This window comes from Manacus candei, unplaced genomic scaffold (genome assembly GCF_025592945.1).
Source record: "Manacus candei isolate 608988 ecotype Guabito, Panama unplaced genomic scaffold, ASM2559294v1 h1tg000048l, whole genome shotgun sequence".
Taxonomy (NCBI): Eukaryota; Metazoa; Chordata; class Aves; order Passeriformes; family Pipridae; genus Manacus; species Manacus candei.
The window spans coordinates 12,196,183-12,219,829 of NW_026138096.1; the positions used below are offsets into that span (position 1 = coordinate 12,196,183).

Here is a 23,647-nt window from a genome sequence, read left to right on the forward strand (position 1 = left end):
ATCCCAGCAAGAATAATTACCCCAGCGAGGAAGTTGCACTGAGTCAAATAAGGTATCATTATTGCTTCTTTCTCATTTCCCCCTCTTCTATCTAAAAATGTCCTTGTTCTATTACTAATATACATCACTGAGTGCCTTCATCTTCCTCCTGATGTTATGGCAATTACAATTTTTTGTAACAAAAACGTATCCAGGGGACTTTTCAGTCATGTCACAAACAGCGGTTTAAGATCTTATGGCTGCTCTTAACTGTTTCCTTGGGCATGGTAATATTTAAAAATCACCTTTAAGCTATGGAACAGTACAAATTGTGCCTTGGAAAGGTGACAGCTGATCTGCTACACGCTCTGCAGAGCTACGGGTGAGAATTGGACTTATTTTCTTTACAAGTCAAAGAAAAACTTGAGCCATTTAATTGGTGCCTCAAAGGGTACGACAATGAAATTACAGACTACAAGGAGACACGTAACACCAGCATTTTTGGCTCCATGATAAAAGGCTCTCATTGTAAAGCAGTGGCTTGACTTTTTCACCCAGACATAACGACCCAGACATTAGGGTCGTATCACCAGCCTCTAAGTCACTCATCTTTTAGAAGCAAGACCTCTGTCTTACAAACCTTTTGACTGCAAGTACAGGCATTGATAAAATCTTGACTTTTCCTCCCTTCTCCATCTTGTGCTTTTTAAGTATAACATATTGTAAAGAGATTAAGGCTCAGAGAACCACTTTTCCTCAACTCTTGAAGTCTTGGAAGTACTTCAGGATCATCAAAACACGAGTTTTATAACCTGTGTACTGTGAAACTAAACTTACTGTTGAGATTACACTTTCATGCTAAAATCCTTTTCTCAGCTACTTATAAGTTTCTTAAGAAGTTGTCCTCAGGCTGAAGTTCCTCCTGCTTGCTCTGAGGCCATAGGAAAAAACTTGCTGGAACTTTGAAGAAAATCCACTTAATTGTTTTATTTGATTTTCAGAAACCCAAGCTGGGAAATAAAGCAGTGAAACCAATGCTGTTTCATGCTAAGCCATGGAGTCGGTCTTCCTTTATTATCATCAATATTTCATCAAAGATTTTCTAGTGAAGCGTGATCCACACATTTGTTACAATGTCATTCTAAAGGAATAGTGAGGTGGTTGGTTTTATCTTTGGAAATTTAATTACGGTATAAAATAAATTTTCAAACTCTAAGGAAACTTGTTATTAGACTTACAGTATTTTAATCAGTAATATCTAGATATTTTCTGAATGAGCTTGCTACTGTTTTATCTCACAAGGTTGCAGCACTACAGGCTTTCTAATGTGTCTTCTCCTTCGTAACTGTACTTAAGTTTTTACTTAGGATACTTATGACTAAGAATATTTATTTTCAAATCCATATCCACATGAAATGGTGAACTTTCTTCTTAAATCCATGGGTTGTCAAAAAGTAAAAAAAAAAAAAAATCATGAGTAAACTGAAGAAATCTACTCCCATATGTACTTGGCATTCAGCAGCAGCATTACAAGCACATATAAATAAATTCACTGAAAATTCACCCTAAAACCTTCGCTTTCCCCAGTAGCTCTCCCAAATTCTCATTTCTCACAGCCTGCTCTGTGTCCATTCATATTATCATCCTGATTTCTCTCACCATTTCCCTCATGCAATTCTGAAGCAAAAGCTTCCAGCAAGAGGTGTATATTTTTTCCAAATAACAGCTATCCTGAGGGAAACAAAGACATGCATTATCTGACTCTACTGGTTTTCTTGAAGATCTATTTTGACAGCAAAATATTTTAAAGTTGCACAGGCCATTCCAGGCTAAGACTATAGGTGTCAAAACACAATAACAACAGCTATTGAACTAATCCAAAATGGCAAAAAGTGTATTTTGTTACTGAAAACATCTGGAATTCTAGGAAAGCACACAAAAAGCATTGATGTGACAGATTTTTTCATTTAAGTAAAGCACAAAACACTCAGTCTACAGGTATTACTTCCACCTGATAAATGCTAAATAAAAGTGGGACATGGTATGTTTGTGCACAGACATACAAGAGAAATAGCTGGAAAAACAGGTGGAATAGAGATAAGTCACACAAATAACTAAACTTGGGAGAAAAAAAAGGGTTTAGAATCATAGAATTGTTTAGGTTGGAAGGGACCTTAAGGATCATCCCATTCCACCCCCCTGCTGTGGGCAGGGACACCTTCCACTAGCTCAGGTTGCTCCAAGCCCGGTCCAACCTGGCCTTGGACACTTCCAGGGATCCAGGGGCAGCCACAGCTTCTCTGGGCAACCTGTGCCAGGGCCTCACCACCCTCACAGCCAATATTTTTTTTCCTAAAGGACCTCATTTAAAAGCCTTAAGTTCTCTACATAGAGAACAGGTTTATTATAAGAAAGGTCCTTCGTAACAAGGGTGCAGGTAAGATGTGAAATAAACCGTAAGGTCTCAAAAAATATAAAACATCCCTCTTTAGATTACAGATATAGTGATAAATCTTAGTACTGAAGGGAATTCAGTGCTGAATTGCTTGGCATAATTTATTATGGATTTGGTATCAGTTAAATGTTTCTAATCAAAACTTAAGGTGGAGGAGTTTTGGTCTTCCTAAACTATAAATACACCAGAGGATTGTAAATATACCAAGAGAATGGTTGTTGGTGCCACTAAATACAGTTTGTTGCAAAGTTTCCAAAGGTTTCCTCTGCCACAGGAACCTTAAAAAGCCAACACAGACATCACCCCTACCAGGAACATTTAAGTAATAAAGATTATTTTAGCATTCAAGTGCTATCATAACATTGTAGTAGAAGCAGTATAACATACTTATGATGGGTTTATCATAACCACTTTGTTAGAGTCTAGACAATGGGATGCAGGGAAAAAAAACCAGGATAAGTTCCACTATGACCCACACATTGCATAAGTTGAAGCAACAGAGACACTCCAGTGCAACTCTAGTGTACTTGTGATATTGGTATTTGGAGATGATGCTTTTTGCATTTGCATACTTTGCTCTGGATTAATAAAATTTATTTCTCAATGGACTGTACTGGAAAATTTGTCACATATAACTTGTTATAGTTTTTAAAATCAAAGCTGCTACAGCTTTTGTTCAAGATCATGAGATTCCTAGATTACAATTTTTTCCTCTACATCAGTTCAAAACTCCATAATTAAAGATGCCATTCTGCCCACAAGTGTCTGACATGACTTTTTCTTGGACATCTCCTGCTCATTTTTTGAGTATTTCTGAATGCTCTCCATTATTTCTGACTCACTATTTCCCTGTAAATGCTTTTTTTCAGTTTCCTCAGAAGTACTTACTGCTTTAACTGAACTTTTTGGCTTCTTAAATAGTTCTAATCCCTCCATCTCTGTCCTGAAAGGTTCAGTCGTGGATGACAAATTCTCTATAGTAATATCAGCTGTTTATTTTATTTCTTACTTTGCTGTGAGTTTGGAATACCAGCAGAGATTCTTGTATTTCAGGCTTTCTTTTATTCCCCACCATTACCCTTATTTCTCTTACATTTCATGCTCTAAAACAGGTTATTTGTTTTAACTCTTCTTTCTTACAGTGAAGCCTAAGATGCACATGGAAAAGCACTGATTGAAATATAACCCTGCTAATACACCACAGAACAAAGGCCAAGATGCTAAACATTTTACAGAGTAGTAAAGTGTTAACCTGTCTTGAGCAGCAAAAATTAATCCAAACACACAACTCCTAGAGTATAGGTTGAGGTACCTGTTTTAAAGAAGCACAGGTAAAAGCACCAGTTCTGGTTAGGGCTTGTTACCAGAGGCACAAATAAAACACTTTATTGAATAGGACAGGAGATTAAAAAATAAAGAATGAGCATAACAAGGTGGGACTGTCTAGAAAATATCACCTTTGAACAACCAACATGCTGAATGTTGTATTGCATCTTTGCATACTAAGGTTTCAAAAACAACTGGTTGGGGGGAGCTAAACCATTAATTTATGCAATCAATCAGTTAAAGTAGTACCAAGAGCTCTTGACTGTATTATTAACAAGTTATAAGTCACACAGACTGCTGTGTGATCGGATTGTATGGGATAGTAGGTATAAATGGATACTAGAGTGTGTAGGAGTCAGGTTATTTTGGGAAAATATGAATCACACAGCACAGTAGCGTGATCAGAGAGGAGAAACGAGTCCCCAGCTCAGAGGGTGTTATTCACTAGAAAAATATTTTTAAAAAAATTACTCACTGATTAAAAAGGGAGTAATTGGATTTAATCTCTTCTACGGAGGCCTTAAATAAGCATGGTTAAAAGTTAATTATCTTAAAAAAAATAATCAGATAACTGGAAAATGTTGTGAAATTACTACAAATAAGTTTTTCTGCAGGGAGAAAAGCAGGTATTTCTCATGAAAATAATTAATAGAGTACACATAAAAAATGTGAATAAGTGGCAAAATTACTTTAATTTATAAAAAAACCTCCACCACTTCTTTTCCAATGTGTAAAAACACATGATACAATCCTTTGCTAATGAAAGATGACTTATAGGAAATCAGACAACAGAACCAGCACAGCACTGGCTTTATGTTTTACAGTCCCAAAGCTAGAGAAGCTTTCAAGTTGACAAGGGGGATTCTGCAGCAATTTACCACCAAGGGTTTTCTTTAATTTATTTTTTAATCTTGTACTTTCCTGGGAAGGAAGAAAAATATCATCATTACTCACAGGTTGCTAACTTCATGTAGTATTTGCTCATTATTTACATTACAGAAATACGTGTGAAAAAGTAAATTATCCTTCAACCTTTTTGGTGTTGCAACAAAACAGAGAAATGTTGCAATCTAAGAAAAAAGGAAAGGGGCAAATGAATAAAAAGTGATTACACAAGATATGTTAATAGTCCCACGGACTCTGGTGTGTATTACTGGGAAGAGATTTGGGAAACAAAGCTGTATTGCCAAAGCAGCCATGAGATAGGGAAGCTCCTCCCCTTTCAACCATCCTGGATTCCTGGGTTTCACCAGAAACCTGCTAAGGGAAGATGTTGAGGGATCAGCACGTACTGTAGCCAAGTTCTCCATTGCCAAATTGTTTAATTTCCCCCATATTTCTGTGTTAATGATGCCTGAAAATCACACACAGGTTCTGCCACTGCCTCCTCCCCCAGCAGACTTTGTAACCCTCAGAGATGGACCAGTTTTGCCTGAAGGCAGAGGTGGCTTTTGGACAAAAGCAGTCTAGAAAATGAAGACACTGAGTACTTTAACTCCTTTAATTACCTAGCTTCTTCAGGGACAGATAGTCAAGAGGCTCAAAACCTCACAGAGCATCAGTTATTTCTGTGTCTCACCTTTTCTGTAAAGCAATTTGATTTCACTTCAGTGTTAATCTAGAAGCTGGAAGGTGAAACTGGCACAGATCCCAGTGGACTATCAATATCCAGTGGTTAAAGTAAGGGAAAAAGGCAGCATAAAGAGTTCACCCATGACATTGCATTACCAGAAAGTTTTATCCTGAAAGAATTTGAGTTCATTTTGGCTCAAAAACTTCCCTCTCTCCCCCTCCAAGGTGGAGAGATGGACACTAGATCTGGCAGCAGCAGGGACTCAAAAGAAAAATGCAAAGAGTTCAAGCTTTTCATTGTCTTGTTGCAAATAATTGGACTTGTGGCTTTAGCTATGTCAATATACTAATGATGTTTACTAGGAATTGAGAACATCTGTTGCCCACACAGGGAAGAAAGGCCTGGGATGGAAATTAAAACTAAACTGAGCAGATGAAACACTAGGATACAAAGGCAGCCCACAGCTTTAATTTGAAATAAAATCTCTCAACTTGAAGAGCTTGAATTAAACTAATCTATGACCTTCCTAACATTCCTTGATTAGAACCACAGATTAGTACCTTCTAAATAGCATTTCTTATCTAGCTTAATGTCAGCTAAAAGAAAAACATGAGAGTAAAAGCTGATCAGAGGAAACCCAGGGATTTATACATTTTTGGGCAGTTGGATACAGAAGCTATGAAAGAATATTGACACTTTTTCTGCATTATCAGAAACAAAAAGCTAGTTGTATATTCTGATATAACAAGTATCTGTGAAATACATCAACAGGAACACACTTTGTTCCTTGAACTAAAGTTGCAGAAATAAATGAGCCAAATTTTTTTTCTTAGGTTTCTTCCTCTGGGTTTTGTCTGTCTCTAATTAAAATCTGTCAGTTCACAAATTTAGAAAATATTTACAAAAGCACAAATAAAACACCATCATCTACTCCTTATGAAGGCCACTACTACCTCCTGGAAGTGAGCTTGAGTGCCACACTGTGAACTCTCAGCACTCCACTGACCTCAAGTGCGTTGCAGGTTTACACAGATGATTTTCACTATGAGAAAGTCTAGTTTTGCATTTCTTATGAACCAAATGCTCTGTGTGCTTTTCTGAGAGATATTTCTGGAAAGAAAAAAAATACTAGGCTGAATATTAGTTCTGATAATGCTGATGGAAATCCAGATTAAATTCATTAGCAACCACCAGAGTAAAGTTTTCCTTCACTCTTTCTCCCCTCTCCTCTCATTGCTAAATCAAGTAATCAGGGGTCACTGAGCAAGTCCAGTTGATTGTTTTGTGTGCTGTGCATACTGACAGTGGGTTTTTCTCTCCTATCTTCAGTATGCAACCTTGCTTCTACATTTATGATGGGAAAGCACACAATCAGTCTGAATTGGAGAGCTCTGAATAATACAGTTCTTGGAAAATGAAGGGTAGCCTGCATCGTGTCTCACAAAGGAGTTCAAACACTTTTCTTCTTCCTCTTGAGAATGTAAAAGAAAAAAAATCCCAAACCCCTAAAATCCCAAAGTAACCCCATTATCCTCTTCAAAGTGGAGAACATTAATAAGGGCTCCTGCAAACTTAATGGACAAAAGAGACTATAAAACAGAAAGAATGGAGCTGTTGGATTTCATCTCCTACAAATTGCTATCCAAGCTTATCATATTATTGATTTGTTTGCACTATATCAACTTTAAATCACCATAAACCATTGCCTAACACAGTTCTTTCACTGGCCAAGTGTTCTTAGAAGACAACTTTGATTATCTGGTGTGTCTCAGAAATCTATTAAATTTGTATGAGATAAGACTGATAGATTCATGCAAGGCTCCACAAAATTCTCCCTAAAAATCAATTCATGCAAAATTTGCAAAGTATTACCTTTTCAAAAGTTAGTTTTTAGATGTTTTAAATTTGGTGCTGCATCAGTTCATGTTGAAGAACAAAAAACCCCCTTCATTCCAATTTCGTTGGAAATAATTTTCAAGAAAAAATAATGTGACTGGATTTAACTCTTGTAAATGACTGACCACCAAATGGTGAAATCCTTCAATAAAAATATAAAAACTCCCCCAAACTGAAATAACAAGTAGAATTCCCTTGGACTCATGTCCATCCTTGTGAGGATGGAAAGTCTGACCCAATCCACCAAGGGCCTATAATCTGAATTTCAACTGAACAGCTTGCTATCGTGGCCCTTGAGAGTTTACTGGATGCTGAATTTCATCTACCAGGAAAACTTGTTGGATTTATTAATTTAATTTTGCAAGAAACACTCCAGAGGACTAACAGTTAAACCAAGGAAGCTTTACTAAACAAAATAATGAAAATTAATTAATTAGCTGCCATATAGTGCTTCGATAGATGCACTGAATAAATCTGAGCTGATTTATCAGTCAAGTGCCTTTGTGTGGCAGGTATGTGAATTATCTGTCATTAACCTTATGCTACAAATGAAGGTGCCTGGATAGAGAAGTTAAATGACTTCCCAAGGTCATATCTGAAGCTGGCATTACAACTCAGGTGTTTACTGACTTTCAATCATTAAGAGATATTTTTTTAAAAAACATTGAAGGGATTCATGAGGTAAAGATCATGACCTGGAAAGGCACCATCACTTCTCTAACCTCAGTTTCAGAAGGCAGAAAAAAACTGAGAGGTGACTGCTGAGAAATGATTGGAAGGAAAATAGTCAGCCCTCCAAGACTGGAGTGGTACCATCTGAATTCTGTTTTATTATATTATTATTTTTAACCTCCAGAGTCTTTATGATAGATAAAATAAATTTGATTTGTTTTGGATGATTTGCATCATAGTAAGGTATCACCTTGCTCTGTGTTTTCAACAAAACCCATAGACAAACTTGGTTGTCAGTGAATGCCCAGAGAAATGACAATTCATCTTTGTGGTTATTAATGTTAAGATAATGGGGAAGGGAAAACATATATATATATAATGAAAACAGGTTTTGAGAGAAGATTTGAGTATTCTGCAATATGGACTATAAAAGGAAGTTAACCTCCATAAGCCTCATGCTTACAGCAGGTATTTTTTAAAATGCATTGGCCATACAAAGAAAATTTTGCCATTTGTATTCATCAAATATCAACTGCATTTTTTTTCCCTCAGGATGTTAAAATGCAGGTTTTGTGTAAGGAAGTATTAAAACATGGATTATTTTTTCCTGACCTTTTGATAGGCTTTCTATTGAGCTTGGTAAGACATCCAAGAAATTCAGATTCTGATTTTAAAATTGATTAATACTACTGAGTTTTCACAGTATTGAATTTGCAGTGCCAAATTCCTCTGACATGAGTAAGTGCAACTCCACATACTTCAGTGGAGCTGTGTTTGCATATATTTGCAAGGAATTCTGGCCCCGTGCCTGGGAAAGGATCTTACATTTCATAGTCACTTGATTATGTCTCATCTTTAAACCACATTTTACTATTTGCAAAATACTTGACCCACAAAGCCACAGAAGCCCATCTGCTGAGATTCCATTGTGCATCAATAAGTAAAAATGAGGAAACTATTTTAAGTGTAAAATCTAGTGGAGAAGGGACATAAATCTGTTCCAAATACTTATTTCCTTGTGCAGCCTGAGGAATTTGAAATCTGGGTTTCAAAATTTCACTTGCTCTAGAAATTAATTTCTTCAAGACACTTTTCACCTGAACCAGAGATAGTCCTTACAACTAAAAGGGCAAGATCCACCTAAAAGAACCCATCCTTGGAAAAGAATACGGATGAACCCAGAAACGAGTACCAGCTGTCCCAAACATACAAGAATCAATTAGGAATCTGCTCCTAATACTCTGGAATAACCTAAATGGAAAAAAAAAAATCAAGTATTAAGCCCAAGACATCTATTGTTACTATTAGCACTGCTTTGTTGGTGGGGTACCTAAAGATGACCACATAATGTTAAAAATCATTAACCAAACTCCAGTTTGGTCTAAAATATGAGTCTAATGTAATGTCAGGCTTGTAAAACCAAAGTTAGAAAACTGTAACTGCTCTTTGGTTGGGTTTCATAGAATCACAGAACCATGAAACAGTTTGGATTGGAAGGAACCTTAAAGCCCATCTCATTCCAACCCCTGCCATGGGCAGAGACACCTTCCACTAGCCCAGGTTGCTCCAAGTCCCGTCCAACCTGGCCTTGGACACTTCCAGGGATCCAGGGGCAGCCACAGCTTCTCTGGGCAACCTGTGCCAGGGCCTCACCACCCCCACAGGGAAGAATTTTCTCCTAAGATCTCACCTAAACCTGCCCTCTGTCAGTTTAACACCATCATGGTTCTTTCTTCCTCCAAGTAAAAGGTGGTGTGGATTTTCCTTGTGAGTGTTTTTTGGGTTATTTTTGGTTGTTTTGTGTTTTTTTTAACAACACATCTAAACAGTATTTGTCCTCCTTTCATGTCAATATCTCCTATGATAATTTTAATATATCTACTTAGTAATTTTTAACTTTTTAATAATGCTGTCATCACAAAACTTTGTTCCAAATCGGTGGAGGAAGTGACTGCTACAATACTAACCCCATATGTTCATTGAATATAAGTCTAGAACTCTGACTGACACTATAAAATAACTATGAATACTGTGGAGGGGTTTTCAGTTTATTTGGTTTTTTTTTTCCCTGTACATACCTACTGTCTATTTCCTTTTTCATTGCCACAGCTCCAGTTACAAGGAGACAGTAACAAAGCTTTAGTCAATAGTAACCAAGAAACCCTTACTCCTTCCTTCAGCTCAGGTACTACAGAATTAAGATGAGGCCTGTTTTAAGAACAGAAGACATTCGAAGGTATAGTTCAATACTTGTTAAATCAGTAGTTCCCCAACAGCATTTTCCTTTGCTAAAGAACACTAGCAAGTGTTTTGCACAGTCTTCAAAATAATGCTAGTACAGAAAAGTCAATAACGCCACACAATATTGTCAAGCAAATCACTGAGTTACATTTGCCTTAAAGAAATAGAAGCATTTTTTCATAGTTCTAGATCAGTTAAAGGACAAACTGAGATGGACATCAGCATTTTAATAAAAGTCCATTCAATGTGGATCCAAGGTTTCAATCATTATATTTTATACTCCTCACGGTAATAAACAAACAAATAAATAAATAAATAAAATATATTATATTTAAATTTATTTATAAATAAATAAAGCTACTTCTATATCATCCCTGAAGACTTGAAATTACCATTAGTTGACTTTGCACGGTATGTCTCTTCAGAAAGAGAAGATACTATAAATATATGTATTTATATATGATATACAGACCTTTCAAGACTTTATGTGTTCTTAAGGCTATGACTTCTCTAGATGTAATTTTCCCTGTTTTAGTTCAGACTGACAAGTCTAGAGCAGCCTTTGGCCACCAGATACAGTATTGTGAAGCCCCTATTTGGCTTTTTACTTAATAGGGATTAAGATCAAATGTAAAGTTAGTAAACCTGAACTGAAATTTACTTATTGTCGCTCATGCTTTTTGGAAAAATACTGGAAATACCACTTTTAAGGTGCTCAACTGCTTTAATGAGCTGCTAAAACATAGCACGTGCTTTCCTCTGCCAGTCATCCAGGCATTTCCCGTGCAATCACTGGGATAAAGTTGACCAAAACTCCTGAAACTATAATTGCAACATTTCATCCATTTTTTTTTGCTTCTCCTAGAGATGGAAGATGGAAACCTGGCTGAGTCAATAAGGTCACTTACCTCAACTAACTTGTTGGCGTGTTCACGGAAGACCTGAGCGTATTCCTTCACTTCCTTCTCATTCCCGCTTTTTGCAGCCTCAATGAGAACCAGCAATGGGACATTGGTCTCCAGGAATGAATCTGATATATGATCCATCACTGCCTTCCGTAGCTGTGACAAAAGAAAGCAGACCAGTAAATAAAGGAGAGTTATCCATATCCATTCCCACTATTCTTGGCTATTCATATTTAAGCGTTGATGTCTCACATCTCGCAGCAATACGTGGAAGTTTGCAATTTTTTTTCCTTCTTTTCTCCAAGTTAAATATTTCCAACAAGTACACAAAATGAAACACTTAAAGGCCCAGGCTCTGCCAAACCCTCCTGGGATTCATGCTGGCATACACCTAATCCTACTGGACTGAATGGATCTATACAGGGTGATGGTGATTACCTGCCTAAGACATTGCAAACTGATGAGAACTGAAAGCTCCCCACTGCTTGAAAAAAACAGTTCGGCTCACTTAAAAGCCAAATATGGATTAAGGAGCTTAACTTCAAGCAACCATTAAAAATATTAGCTTGAATATTTCTAAGCCTTCTTTAATTCCTGCACTGAATAGTATTCTGTGCAATAATTAATATTTCATGTAGCAGATGCCTTGTGCTTCATATTCTTTTTCAAATACTTTCAGCAGGTATAAACAGAAAACCCATTTAAGCATTTTCCAGGCGGATTAGAAAACACACCATAGTTTATTACAAAGGAAAAAAAACCCACATCCTATAAGTTCCTGAAGATTTAACACCTGTTACCTCATAAAAACATCTGTTTGAAACAATATTACTGTAAGAATGATGCCACTAACTTCTTCTCTACTTTATTGATAACCACTAATTAGTGTCAAACTTCACTAAAATTTGAAAGACAGCCAGAAAGGTGACTGAAATCTTAAATAATTCTTCCTGGAAGCATAACTGCTCTGTAGGATTGTGGATCAGAAACATTTTGAGTATGCCTTCCCCAGCTTTTTGGTTGTTAAGAATGAAAAACTGTGGACTGGAACACAAGCTGGGAGCTATTCAGCCTGGAGGCCTGGGTAGCCATTAGTCTCCTTAAATCATACATTTTTAGTTGGATGAAACATCCAGAAAGGTAATTTTCTCTATTTTGCAGTCCAGATAAGAAAGCTTTAGCTAGACAAGGTGTCATCAAAACACCCAATCATACTGAAAACTGGTATATTGTTAGGCACTGTAAATACACCAAGATGCATTTGCTGCTTGATGGCAGCAATTCTCAGCTCTATTTGAATAAGGGCAAAGCTAACTTTGAATATTTTCATTCAATCCCTGAGTGGTGCAGTAGAAACAAGCAAAGCAAAATACCATATATGTGTTTGTGTGAGGTGTTCCTTTTATTTCCATCACAACTACAGCAGTCAATGTATTAAACCCAGCAGTTCTCAATTCCCCTGAAAAATTAATTCTACTCAGATTCTATCTGGAACGTTTTTCTCCACTTCCAAAATGATTAAAGGGGTTCAGAATAGCTAAGTCAGTAACACATGCAAACAGGCAGAGGGAAAAGACAAAAAGAAAAGAAGAAGAATCTATCAGAGACCTGCCAAGAGTTAGGAAGCTGGTGTGTGTTTGCCACCACCTATTACATTTACATCTTGTACTCTTTCTTTTTTTTCCTCTCCTCAATCTGCTGCTATCCACTTGCTGACTCTTATTTTATTCTTGCATTAAAAGCTCTTTTGGACCATCCTTTGGGTCTGTTTGCACAGCATCTCACACAGTGAGATCCCTATCCATGAATAGTTTTCTCATAATAAACACTAATATCGCCTCAAATACATCAAAGCATTGCAAAAAAACCTCATATTCTAAGATGACAAGAGTCAGAAAATAGTGCACCAGCACAGCACCCTGCATTCTGTGGCTGATAGATTTCCAATCACTATGTACATCAATCCTCTGACTTGAAAATTGAGACACATGGTGAGATTCTTGGGGTTGTCCTGTGCAGGACAACCAAGAGCTGGACTCAATGATCCTTGTAGGTCCCTTCCAACTCAGGATATTCTGTGATTCCCTATTAAATGAAGGGTTTCACCTGTAGCCAGCATTAAGGGAGACACACTGCCAGAGAAGGTGCATCATAAACTTGCTTAATCACCTTTTGCAGATGTCCATCTCCCAGTGCTTGCTGGGAAAATCTGCTCTGGGGTCAGATGCCTCACTTGTGTACCTGTAGCTAGACTTTGATGCCCATTGTACTGAAACAGGCCAAATGGTGGCATTTCCAAAGGAACACACAAAGATTTTGAAAATCCCATGTGATTTCCATCTCCTACTCAGCGAAAAATCCTTAAGAAAATCCACTTGCTCGAGTTCAATATGTCAGTAAAACCTACTGTCCACTGCACTGAGGAAAAACCTACTTTGAATGCTAAATGAACACTGACACTTTTCTGTTTGCATTGTCCCATAAGGACGTATCTGTTCCAAAGGGTTTTTATTCAATTCAACTTTTGATCAAAGTTAATGTGGTGTTATAGATCTGGCTATAACAATAAGCCCCATGGAATTCTAAGAAAATCTCAGGATGTTCAAGGAAGCAGCTTATTTTCATCAGTGTTAAATATCTTCAGTCTACAACCACATACCAGAAATCAATAAAAAGGACAGCAAGAGCATCAGCTAACCAGCAATTTGGGGTTTCACATAGCAAATATACAGTAGAGTTCTATCTGAATCAAAATTAATTAATTAAATGGATATCTCATTTCTAATGGCAACTGTGTGTTGCCTTATGAGGTTCATAATTGCAGCAGCTGAAAAAAAATAAATCTGAATTCTGACTGTCACAGGTTTGATAAATACAAAATTAATGAATTCTATTTCCCTCTGCTGTGTTAATCATAGATATCAGTAGCATATTTCTGCCCCCTCCTGTAAACAGGAATAATAATTTCTTTAGATATTTGTTATCTGAGTTTTAGGATGCCCTTGCATTGAAGCTGAAAGGTGTAGTTAACGGGTTTTATGTATGCAGGAGACCACAAATTTTGCTATCCTTCACCACAAGCTATAAAGAATGACTTGACAAAATCATTTGTTAAATGTGACAGGAGTGTGAAGGCTAGACATTTATCCAACAGCTCAAATGGATACATGACAAGGTAATATTAATGGCACAGGACGAGACATTTGAAAGTATTGGCTCCCCATTACCAGTCCATTTGATCCAATTAGGGCTATTCATCAAGGCAAATAACTAGTGGAAAACTAATCTTGTGTGTTCCCCTGCAGAGTGCAACAAAGTCCAGCCAAAGTGATGGCTTTGCATCCAGGGATTTCACTGTTTCATACAAGTAACATCAGCTTAGAAGGGAACGGGGGAAGTCTTGTGGCTTGAATTTAAATGCTCATAAAACAAGCAGCAAAAGCACATCATATTTTATTCTCAAACCAGCACGAGAGCTCCTGCACGTACCTACATTAGCAAATGTCTCTGCAATGCCTTAATTTATGCTGCATTCTGATGTAAATATTATGACAAAAGCTATTACTCATAAGACAATGCTTTAGGTTTTTCCCCTCCCCACACTGAATTTTTAAGCTAGAGGTGAATTCAAAGCGTGGGTAGTTTCCACTACATGAAACTTCATTTGTTAGAGGGGGAAGCACATTAAATTAAGGTCTTGCTTAATTCATTTTGTCACAGTAGAAAACTTTATTAATCAACATAAAACTAAAAGAATAATAAATTTGCCAGGGTGGTCAACAAAAAAAAAAAAACAAACATAGAATGAAAACATCAAAACCTGCAAATATTTTTAAAAGCAATGAATGGTGTAGCACAAGGCAGATTTTATGTCTTTCCAGTTCAGTCAATTCAGTCAGTTTATGGTGCACAGTCAAGTTGCTGTTTTTGATATCATCATGTTGTACTGTTCTAAGCACTGTTTAGGGCTGTTTTATCATTGTTGGTTCACAGCTATAATTGAGCTCAAAGAGGTTAAATGCCCACCAAAATGATGTTTTCCATGGCTATATAACAATTTTAGGACCAAAATGTCTCAGTGCTACTTACAGTCTAGTAAAGAATTAAATGTCTAATCCTTACACTGGAAGGTAAAGTCACAGCAGGAGATTAATGACTCTAACAGGTTGTTAAACTTTATAAAGCCTGGCAGTATCTGTAACAAAAGTTTACCAAGGAGCACCTTATTCACCATTTTCCATTTAAAGTGCACTGCAACTCAACTCCAGTTTGCACCTGCAGAGCACTCCCAAACAGGTATTAATTTAATTGAAAGGGATGAAAATAAAGTTTTCTCCACTGTAGTTAAAGTGTGTCACCTCCAATGTGCTGTGAAATTGAGTTCTGGAGAATAGGGCAGTGACCATTAGAAGCTTCTGCAGTGTAGTGCTAAAGAGAAAGTCCCAGTCAATTCTGCAAAGTACGTCATGTGAAAAGGTGATCAAAAAATGGTAACTTTGGGGATGTGGACAGTAATGCCATCAGTTATGTCTTGATGGATTAAAGAGCAAAAAAGATTAACATTTAAAGCATGTAGCACTTGGACACTCAAACTACAGATTACTGGAATACATTAAATAAAAATATTTAAGATTTGAGGCTAAGATAAAAACTCGGGTAATACTTCATAGAGTCATGAAGTAACTGGGGTTGGAAGGGACCTTAAAGATAATTTAGTTCCACAACCCTGCCATGGGCAGGGACACCTTCCACTAGCCCAGGTTGCTCCAAGCCCTGTCCAACCTGGCCCTGGACACTTCCAGGGATGGGGCAGCCACAGTTTCCCTGGGCAACCTGTGCCAGGGCCTCCCCATCCTCACAGCCAACAATTTCTTCCTTATATCTAATCTAAACTTTCTCTCTTTTGGTTTGAAATACCTAATATGTTTTTAAGTGTGTGAGGTTTCTTCTCTCTAAAGAGAAACTTCCCTAATCAGGAGAAAAAAGGGGGTGAATTTACTGATAGAAAACAATTGAAATGACAACTTTTGACCAGAACTTTAAAACAGCATAAGATACACACTCAGAAAAACATTCTTTCTAGTCACAGGCCACTGCAAAGGCTTCCTCAAAATGGCAGATGGTATGAAGCACAGAAGAAGCCAGTTACCAAGCACTTAGGTTTAAGTTTGTTTGTTTTTGAGGGGGTGGGATGGATGGTTTATCAATTTTTATGACATAAAAATTTTAAACCACATTTTCAAAAAAAAACATTTTTCATCAAGAGCAAGCCTCAGGCTTGCTAATAATATGACTGCAGCTACATAAAAGCAGAGAAAAAATTATATGTTTGGGGGAAAGACATCCACATACCCCTCAAACACAAGTGTTATCAGGACATGAATTCTGTCTTTTATGTCTGGATAGAACAACGAAAACCAAACTCTGACTGCTGTTCTGGGATAATACTAAATATTTATTGTTTCTAGCAATATTTACACAGGGCATTAACAGGTAGTGAAGAGTACAGAGATTCCCATCAAAAATGTTGGAAAAACAGAAATACAGGTAGGGACTGAATGGACATTGAAGAGTTTTAGTGAAGTCCAAGAACCCAGAAGTGAAAGATAGACATTAAATTTTGCATTTTGTATGACCTGGCAAGGTAGAGTTGTGATAAGGTGAATGTGGAAGGATGAAATTGCAGAAAAGGAAATCACATGTAGGAACAAAGAAGGGAAAGACTATAGGAGGTTACCCCAGTAGAGAAAAAGAGGGTTAGGACTTTAAAAAATAACACTGTGAAAACTGAAGAGGATTGTAAAGTGTGCAAAATGTCACAAGACTGCACATCTAGAGGGTCTGATGCAAAAGGGGTGTGACAAAGGGGAAGGTAATGAGCAAAGATAAAAATAATGAACTAAACATCCACAGGTTAAATCAGGAACCACAACACATTGTGTAGCTTCATGTGGTGTCTCAGGGTCTGCTGAAATATTTAAATCAAGTAGAGTGGCTTTGGAGCTTTATGGGTTCTTCATATATGTATTTTTTATAAATACAGTAAATAAAAAAAATAATTGAGGAAAAACCTGTTTTGGGGAGGTTAAATAGCTGTTTGGTCAAAATGGGAAATTAATTGCCTATGAAAGCCCTTAATGAAGTTATCCTCAGTATAATAAAAATGTGTAACAACTTCACTTAAAGGCAGTCAGGTGCAATAAGCTTTAAAGGTTTAATAGAGTAAATGCTACACGTGTCACTCTTGCATTCTCACCTACCCCAGCTTCAAGAGCAGGCTGGCACACTAAATATTATCATCAGCTTCTCTAAGGCCTAGAGACTTAGCCCAATGAAAGCTGATGACAACCCTTGGGTAGACCTGTCTATCGGAGTGCCAGACAATGGCTGAAACAAGATTAAAAATTGATCGTGTGCTGCAAAAATGGATTTCTCATCATCCTTTCCAAGAGCCACTCGAAGTCACAAATGGATCCTGCCCCATGGACAGAGATGATTGATATCTGATGCTATCAATTATCACCCATGCCTTTCAAGAAAGCCCTGACTGCAGCAACATCACAGCCTGGCTTATAGAGTTGGGTTTGGTTTTTGTTGCTTTTTTGTTTGCCTGTTGGTTTTTTTGGTTTTTGTTTGTTTCTTTGTTTTTTGGTTGGCTATTTTTTTGTTTTCTTTTGGTGTTTTGGAGGTTTTTGTTTGTTTGTTTGTGGTTTGGTTTTTTTTGTGGGGTGGGTGTTTCTAGTTTTGTTTTTGCTTTATTTTGTTTTCTTTTTTTCTCCTTTGCAGCAATTTCTACAAAGTAAAAACCGAAAACAAAACTTTTTGTATCTCTGGTTGCTTTCTACAAGGAGAAGGTAACATTAAAGACATTTCACAACACTTAGAAATAGCACTACTGAACAAAATTACAAAATTAATGTCAATTAAGACACAAATGCAGTGTTGAAATCCCATTTGGAAATTAAATCCTATGTACTTTACCACTGCTCATAAACCCATTAGGAAGACAACTTTATAGAAGTCTTTTCAAAGGACTGTGCTTCCCTCCACATTTACTGTGCTCTCTATCTCATGCTACTGCATTACTGATAATGAACATCAACATTTGAAGCTAATTTTGATTCTTTATGAATCTAAAAATCTGATTCTTTATGTATCCAAGCTTCTGTAAGTTTCTTTAGCTGATGTGGCTACAGGTCAGTCTCTAGCTGACAATATAGAACAATGTAAGCTTCTTTATGTAAAACTGTCATATAATTTTTTTCCTCTCTGGTTTGTGGGTTGGTTTGGTTTGGGATTTTTGCCTTTTTTTTTTTTTTTTTTTTTGATGTAGCAACATTATAGTTTTCTGTTCAAAATTTCCCACATTTACAGTATCTTTTATTTAAAAGAGTTCTAAAAACTCCATACTTGTTTCTCTGCTGTGATTACAGAGCTTGGCATCTTCTAAAGGTCCTGAAGTGAGCACAAAGATTTTTTGAAATATGTGAGCTTTTATGAAGACTCATTATTTGAAGAATAATACACAAACTATGTGCAGTAATCTTCTCTAATGCAATATAGCTGTCACTGAGTTTTGCCTCATAATTCTTCACGAGCTACTTTGAAAGGCCAACCCTCTGTGCTCACAGCTTCACTCAGTTTAGAAAAAAAACATATATATAAAATCAAGTCTCTATTTCAAAAAGCAAAAGCAGCCATAGTTACTACACTATGGTTTTTGCCAGACAAAAATAATCCATCATGGGTATTATGCTGCAGATCAAAGTTTCCCTCATTTGATCAAAATGTTACACACTGCAGCCTTACCCAAAACTACCTGATATGGGCACAGTTTCCTGAAATATGGCACCATATGTGCATCAGTAAACATTATGTGTAGAGTAAATTAAACACAGCCTTGTAATTAGGCAGCACGGAAATTAGTGCAGACCTGAAAGAGTAAATCAGCAGTATTAAAGCACTCTCCATTTCCTCTGAAGCACTTCAGAGCATCATAAAAACCTCAATGTCACAGTGATAAACCTCTAGGACTGCATTTTGAGGGAGACCAAGACATGTGCACTCAAAGAAGTTCAAGCCAAAACCATTATTAACTAAAATTAAAGTAACAGTTCATTGTCTCTAATTTTTTAGATCAGATTTTTTGATATGTATCTAAATTTCCTTTCCTATAGTAAATACACCAGTTATTCTACCAAATGAGAGCAGACAAAAAGTGGAATATTGAACAGCATGCCAGGGGCTCAGAGTTCTTTCAGTCCAAGATGGTGACATTCAGGGTATTCCTACCTCTGTTGTGTTAAGGCCATAAATTCAGTGGAAGATGAAAGAATAAAGGACTTTATAAAGTGGAGCTTTGCTGTCTCTGCTTTCTAAGCCAGGGTTACAGAGGACTCTTGCCTATTACCATTGTAGAAGCTGCTGGAAAAACCTGCTAAAGATGTACACGCAACGCAGCGCACCCACATTAAATGAATCCAAGCCATAAACACGTAGCACTGGCACAGAAATAAATCTGTATTAGCATTTGATAGACTGCTTTTGGTAAGCCAGCTCCCAGATTTCCATATTCAAGAGCACTGGAGTCACCTCAGACAAAAACAAATGTACTAAGCAACAAGGGAAAGGAGCTGAGTTTCTAATGAGCACAAGCTGATGCCACAGGTGGCCTCGGGTTCAGAGACATTTAGATTGACTTAGGGCTGGCTCCCTTTAAAAACATCAAAATTTTGTCAAGGAGCAGTTTCATGCAACAGAATGGGGCAATATTACCAATAACACTGCACTTCCCCTTGGAAACAGGGGAAGTGTTCCCTCTTTGGGAGGGAATGCAGCACAACCTTGGCAAGATTCCTGTGGATCATCTATTTAAGTGTGGCCTTGCTTCAACTTTGCCTTTACAGAATAAATCTTTAGTAAACATTCATGCAAGATTAGATTTTGAAATTATAACCTTCTTGGATATTCTGCTAGTACTTAACACTTGCATGAAATTTTGCATCTTTGAACACTGTATCAACATCAACTCCCTTACAAATTCTCAGTGTTATGTGAAGCTCAGTGAAGGGCCATGACCTGCTCTTTCTGTGTTTTTAGCTCTCCTTAAATTATACAGATATTGAATTACAAAAAACTGCCTTCAGGATTTATAACTTTACCTAGTGTCCTCTTGTCTGCAACAAGGGGCACATCAGAAGCTACTTTTATGGTAATGAAGAGGGAGAACGTGCTTCCCCAGCCCTCCCAGAAGTGCCCCAATTGCTGCACTGTTGACTGGCTTGAAAGTCAAAGACCTATTTACACAAATTACCTTTGGGCTCTTATTTTTGTGGTGCCTGAATTAGGAAGCAGTTTGTTTGTGACTCCCTCTATACAAAGAAATATGAGCTTAATGCAAAATGCATCCTTGAAACCCCAAATCACCCTCCAAAGAGAAACTATCTGTTGACTGCAAGGGAGACTGAAGGAAAACCACTTCCTTATGTCATTACCCAATTTCCATAACTGACATCAGCTAGTGTGAATCCTCAGCATTCTCTCTTTCCTCTTCACCCTGCCCCCTAAATATGAGTTTTTTATTTCTTTGGGTGTGCTCTTCATCTTCTTTGAGACACTGAAAGGAGTTTGTTATCTAATGGTAAATTGGATTAGAATTGGGTTCACTGTTTTCTTCTGAAGATCCTGTTTTGCTTTCTGAGCACTCATGCTTCCCTTGGGCTTATATCTTAATACACAGATGCTGTGTACCTCCTAGTGCTGGTACAACACAGAATAGCTAAACTGAGGCAGCTTCAGATTCTTTTTCTAAAACTGGACAGTAAGTTGCTTGTCTTTGTAGAACACAGCAGAAGGAAGAGGGGATAAACAAACAAACAAAAGAAAATCAAGTAAGTTAGTCATGATTCAGAGCAGCAAGATTTAATTTCTAGGTGCTGCTGGGCCTCCCTGAAGCATTTGCAAGTCATCTGGTCTGTGTATGAGACAGGAGCTTTGCTGCAAAAAGATGATGATAAGATTTCCTCTTCTGGAGGAAGTCCTGTGTTTTCTTCAAAGCATTTACATAATGTAAGGAAGAAACCTATGCCTATACTTGAATAGAGAGATTTAAGACTGAAAACATTCTATAAGTGTTTATCCATAACATAATTCACATTGTATGGGTTAGCTGCAATAAAATCTGCTCCAACAGAACAGTTTTTTCAGTTTTAGGTGTCCCATCAGCCTAATTCCACGAGTTAATATTCATGGCTTTTATTCTGAGAGTGTCTCTGGAGTCTATGTCAATTTTTGGCAGGTTTCAAAGTGCTAAACAGTTTTTTTTTTTTACCACAAATAGCATTTATAAACAGCAATACAACTTAATCTATGTGGAAGTGACTGACATAAAGAGCAAATGGAGACACGCTGCCGCTCAAGAGCCAGAACAGAAATATATGACAAACAAGCCTAAGAACATTCTGAAGGCTGTCACCCAGTTCAGACTGTTGTAACCCATATTAAACAAAGGACACCAAACTGTGAGCACTTTCAGAGGCCTATGAAGTTGATAAAAACCGAGTATGATCAAGATGTTCTCCCCCAGATCCTTGTTTTACCAAATTTGCACGAATAAATTACAGGAGGTATTTGCCTCATCAACTTTAACCCTTAGAAAGTTTGACTTGTAAGCTGATATAGCTACTGAAGCAGTATTTGATCAATAATCAAATCCAGGATTTGATGATCCTTGTGGGCCCCTTCCAACTCAGGACACCTATGGCTAAAAGATAAGGAGTATAATAATTGTAGATTGAAGGGAGGTGCTCTAGAGAAAATGGTTGATAACAGACTAATGAATATCGTGCCCAAAGTCCACCATGTGTCTTACAAAGATATTTGCAAGACCACAGCTTACTACAAGGAATTGGAAATGACCAGAAATGACCAGTCAAATATATAAAAAGGTCATGTGAAAAGATGTACTTACTATATGATACATAAAGAACTGATTAGAGGTATAAAAAGGGCAAATATGACCAGGATATAGACTTTTTTTTTTTTTTTTGGCTGCTGCAAAGTATGGGGATGAACAAGTCTGAGTGTGTGGCTGATAGAAAGACACCATAGCACAGTCACCATTAATATTAGTTCTTGCCTAAATGTCCAAACCTGATCCTGAGTAGCCCATGTCACCACTCCTAGGGTGTTATTAGTGGCTATTGGGAAAGCAGACACTGAGAAGAAAGCAATAAATATCCTAAATTCAAGCAACATTCATCAGAAAGAGGGAGACAGCTCATCCAAACCAATGCAAGAATCTTGGAAGTTCTTATCTTTCAGCTTTCAGTCTGTAAACTAGCTGAGATTAAATCACCAATAACAAGGACAGTCACACCTGAAACCCATTCTTGGAAAGTCATATGGGACAAAATCCTTACATTTCACTGCAGAAATCATATTGAGGTGTTTATTTATGGAGAGTAACATGCTATAGTTCTACAATACCAATTTCTAGAAGTTGCAGATCACAGAGTAGAGCAGAACAGGACCACAGTCTTGATCATAAATGCTTTTGTTTCTGACTGGTTTTCTGAAGAAATTAGGCTCAGAAACTACAGTAACTGCCCATTTTTTCAAATACATTTTAATCTCTTGGCCAATTTTAAAACCATCTGACAGAGAGAAAAAGATCTTAAGGATGCTGAATAGCTGGAGTCTGATGAAAAATTGTCTGGGTAGGAGAACAGTGACCCGAATTAGAGCCCTGTGGAGGGAAATTTGTTCTGTGAAGTCAGGAGCTGGCTGGCCAGTGTACTAACAAAGGTACCAGCTGGGCAACCACCACGTGGGTACTGGCTGAGCAGGAGCCAAAACCAGCCTCACATCTTCCTGCATTTCACCAACCAGCCTGGAGTAAAAAAGTGAGCTACAGATGAGGCAGCAGCAGAGAGGAGAAGTATGGGTGTGAGAAAATGAGATAAAACATGACATTCAGAGGCCATAAGGGAGGAGCTGAGATTATTGCTGAAGGAAGCCCTATACACACAGTGCTATGCTATAGAAAGCAAAACTTCTTTAATTCATCTGGTTTTGTTTTTCAGTCCTGTATCTACACAATATGTGCTCCTCAGAGGTTTGCAGGATGTGATCTGGAAAAGACAGCCCTGAGGAGAGGATATTTTTCAAACAATTGTTAAGGTTGGAAAGGACCTTTTAAGAACAACACATCCAACCATCTGTTTGATAAAAAGAAATGCTAAATCAGAATGTTTTGTCTCAGAGAGTGGTGTGAAGAATTCTTTTAGCCATGAGAACAAGCACAGGTGTTTTGAGTCCAGAAATGATGACAGCTTTCCATATTAAAAATCACCATCCTAGATACTAACTGTAGTAGCTACTAATGGGAAGTTGACATTATTCTGCTTTTTATAAGTGTCCAAAAGGTTAAGCTGCATTGTACCCAAAAACATATAATTTAAGGCCACAAAAAAATAATCAGACAGCAAAAAACTCCTTTTAATACTGCACACACAAACTTATATCTCTAAAAATAGCATTAATTTCTATTAGCCATCCTTCCATTAAAGAAAAAACCCAGGACATCAGTCTAAGGGTTCA

General features: G+C 37.3%; 1 protein-coding gene across 16 annotated transcripts in view; it reads right to left on the reverse strand.

Annotated features, from left to right (window-relative positions):
• CTNNA2 (catenin alpha 2) overlaps positions 1-23,647 on the reverse strand; it is a 463,212-nt gene that overhangs the window by 88,650 nt on the left and 350,915 nt on the right. For all 16 annotated transcript variants that reach the window (XM_051798209.1, XM_051798208.1, XM_051798196.1 and 13 more), the window contains one exon: positions 11,051-11,203. In XM_051798209.1, coding sequence (XP_051654169.1) covers positions 11,051-11,203 — 153 coding nt within the window. The remainder of the gene's footprint in view (positions 1-11,050; positions 11,204-23,647) is intronic.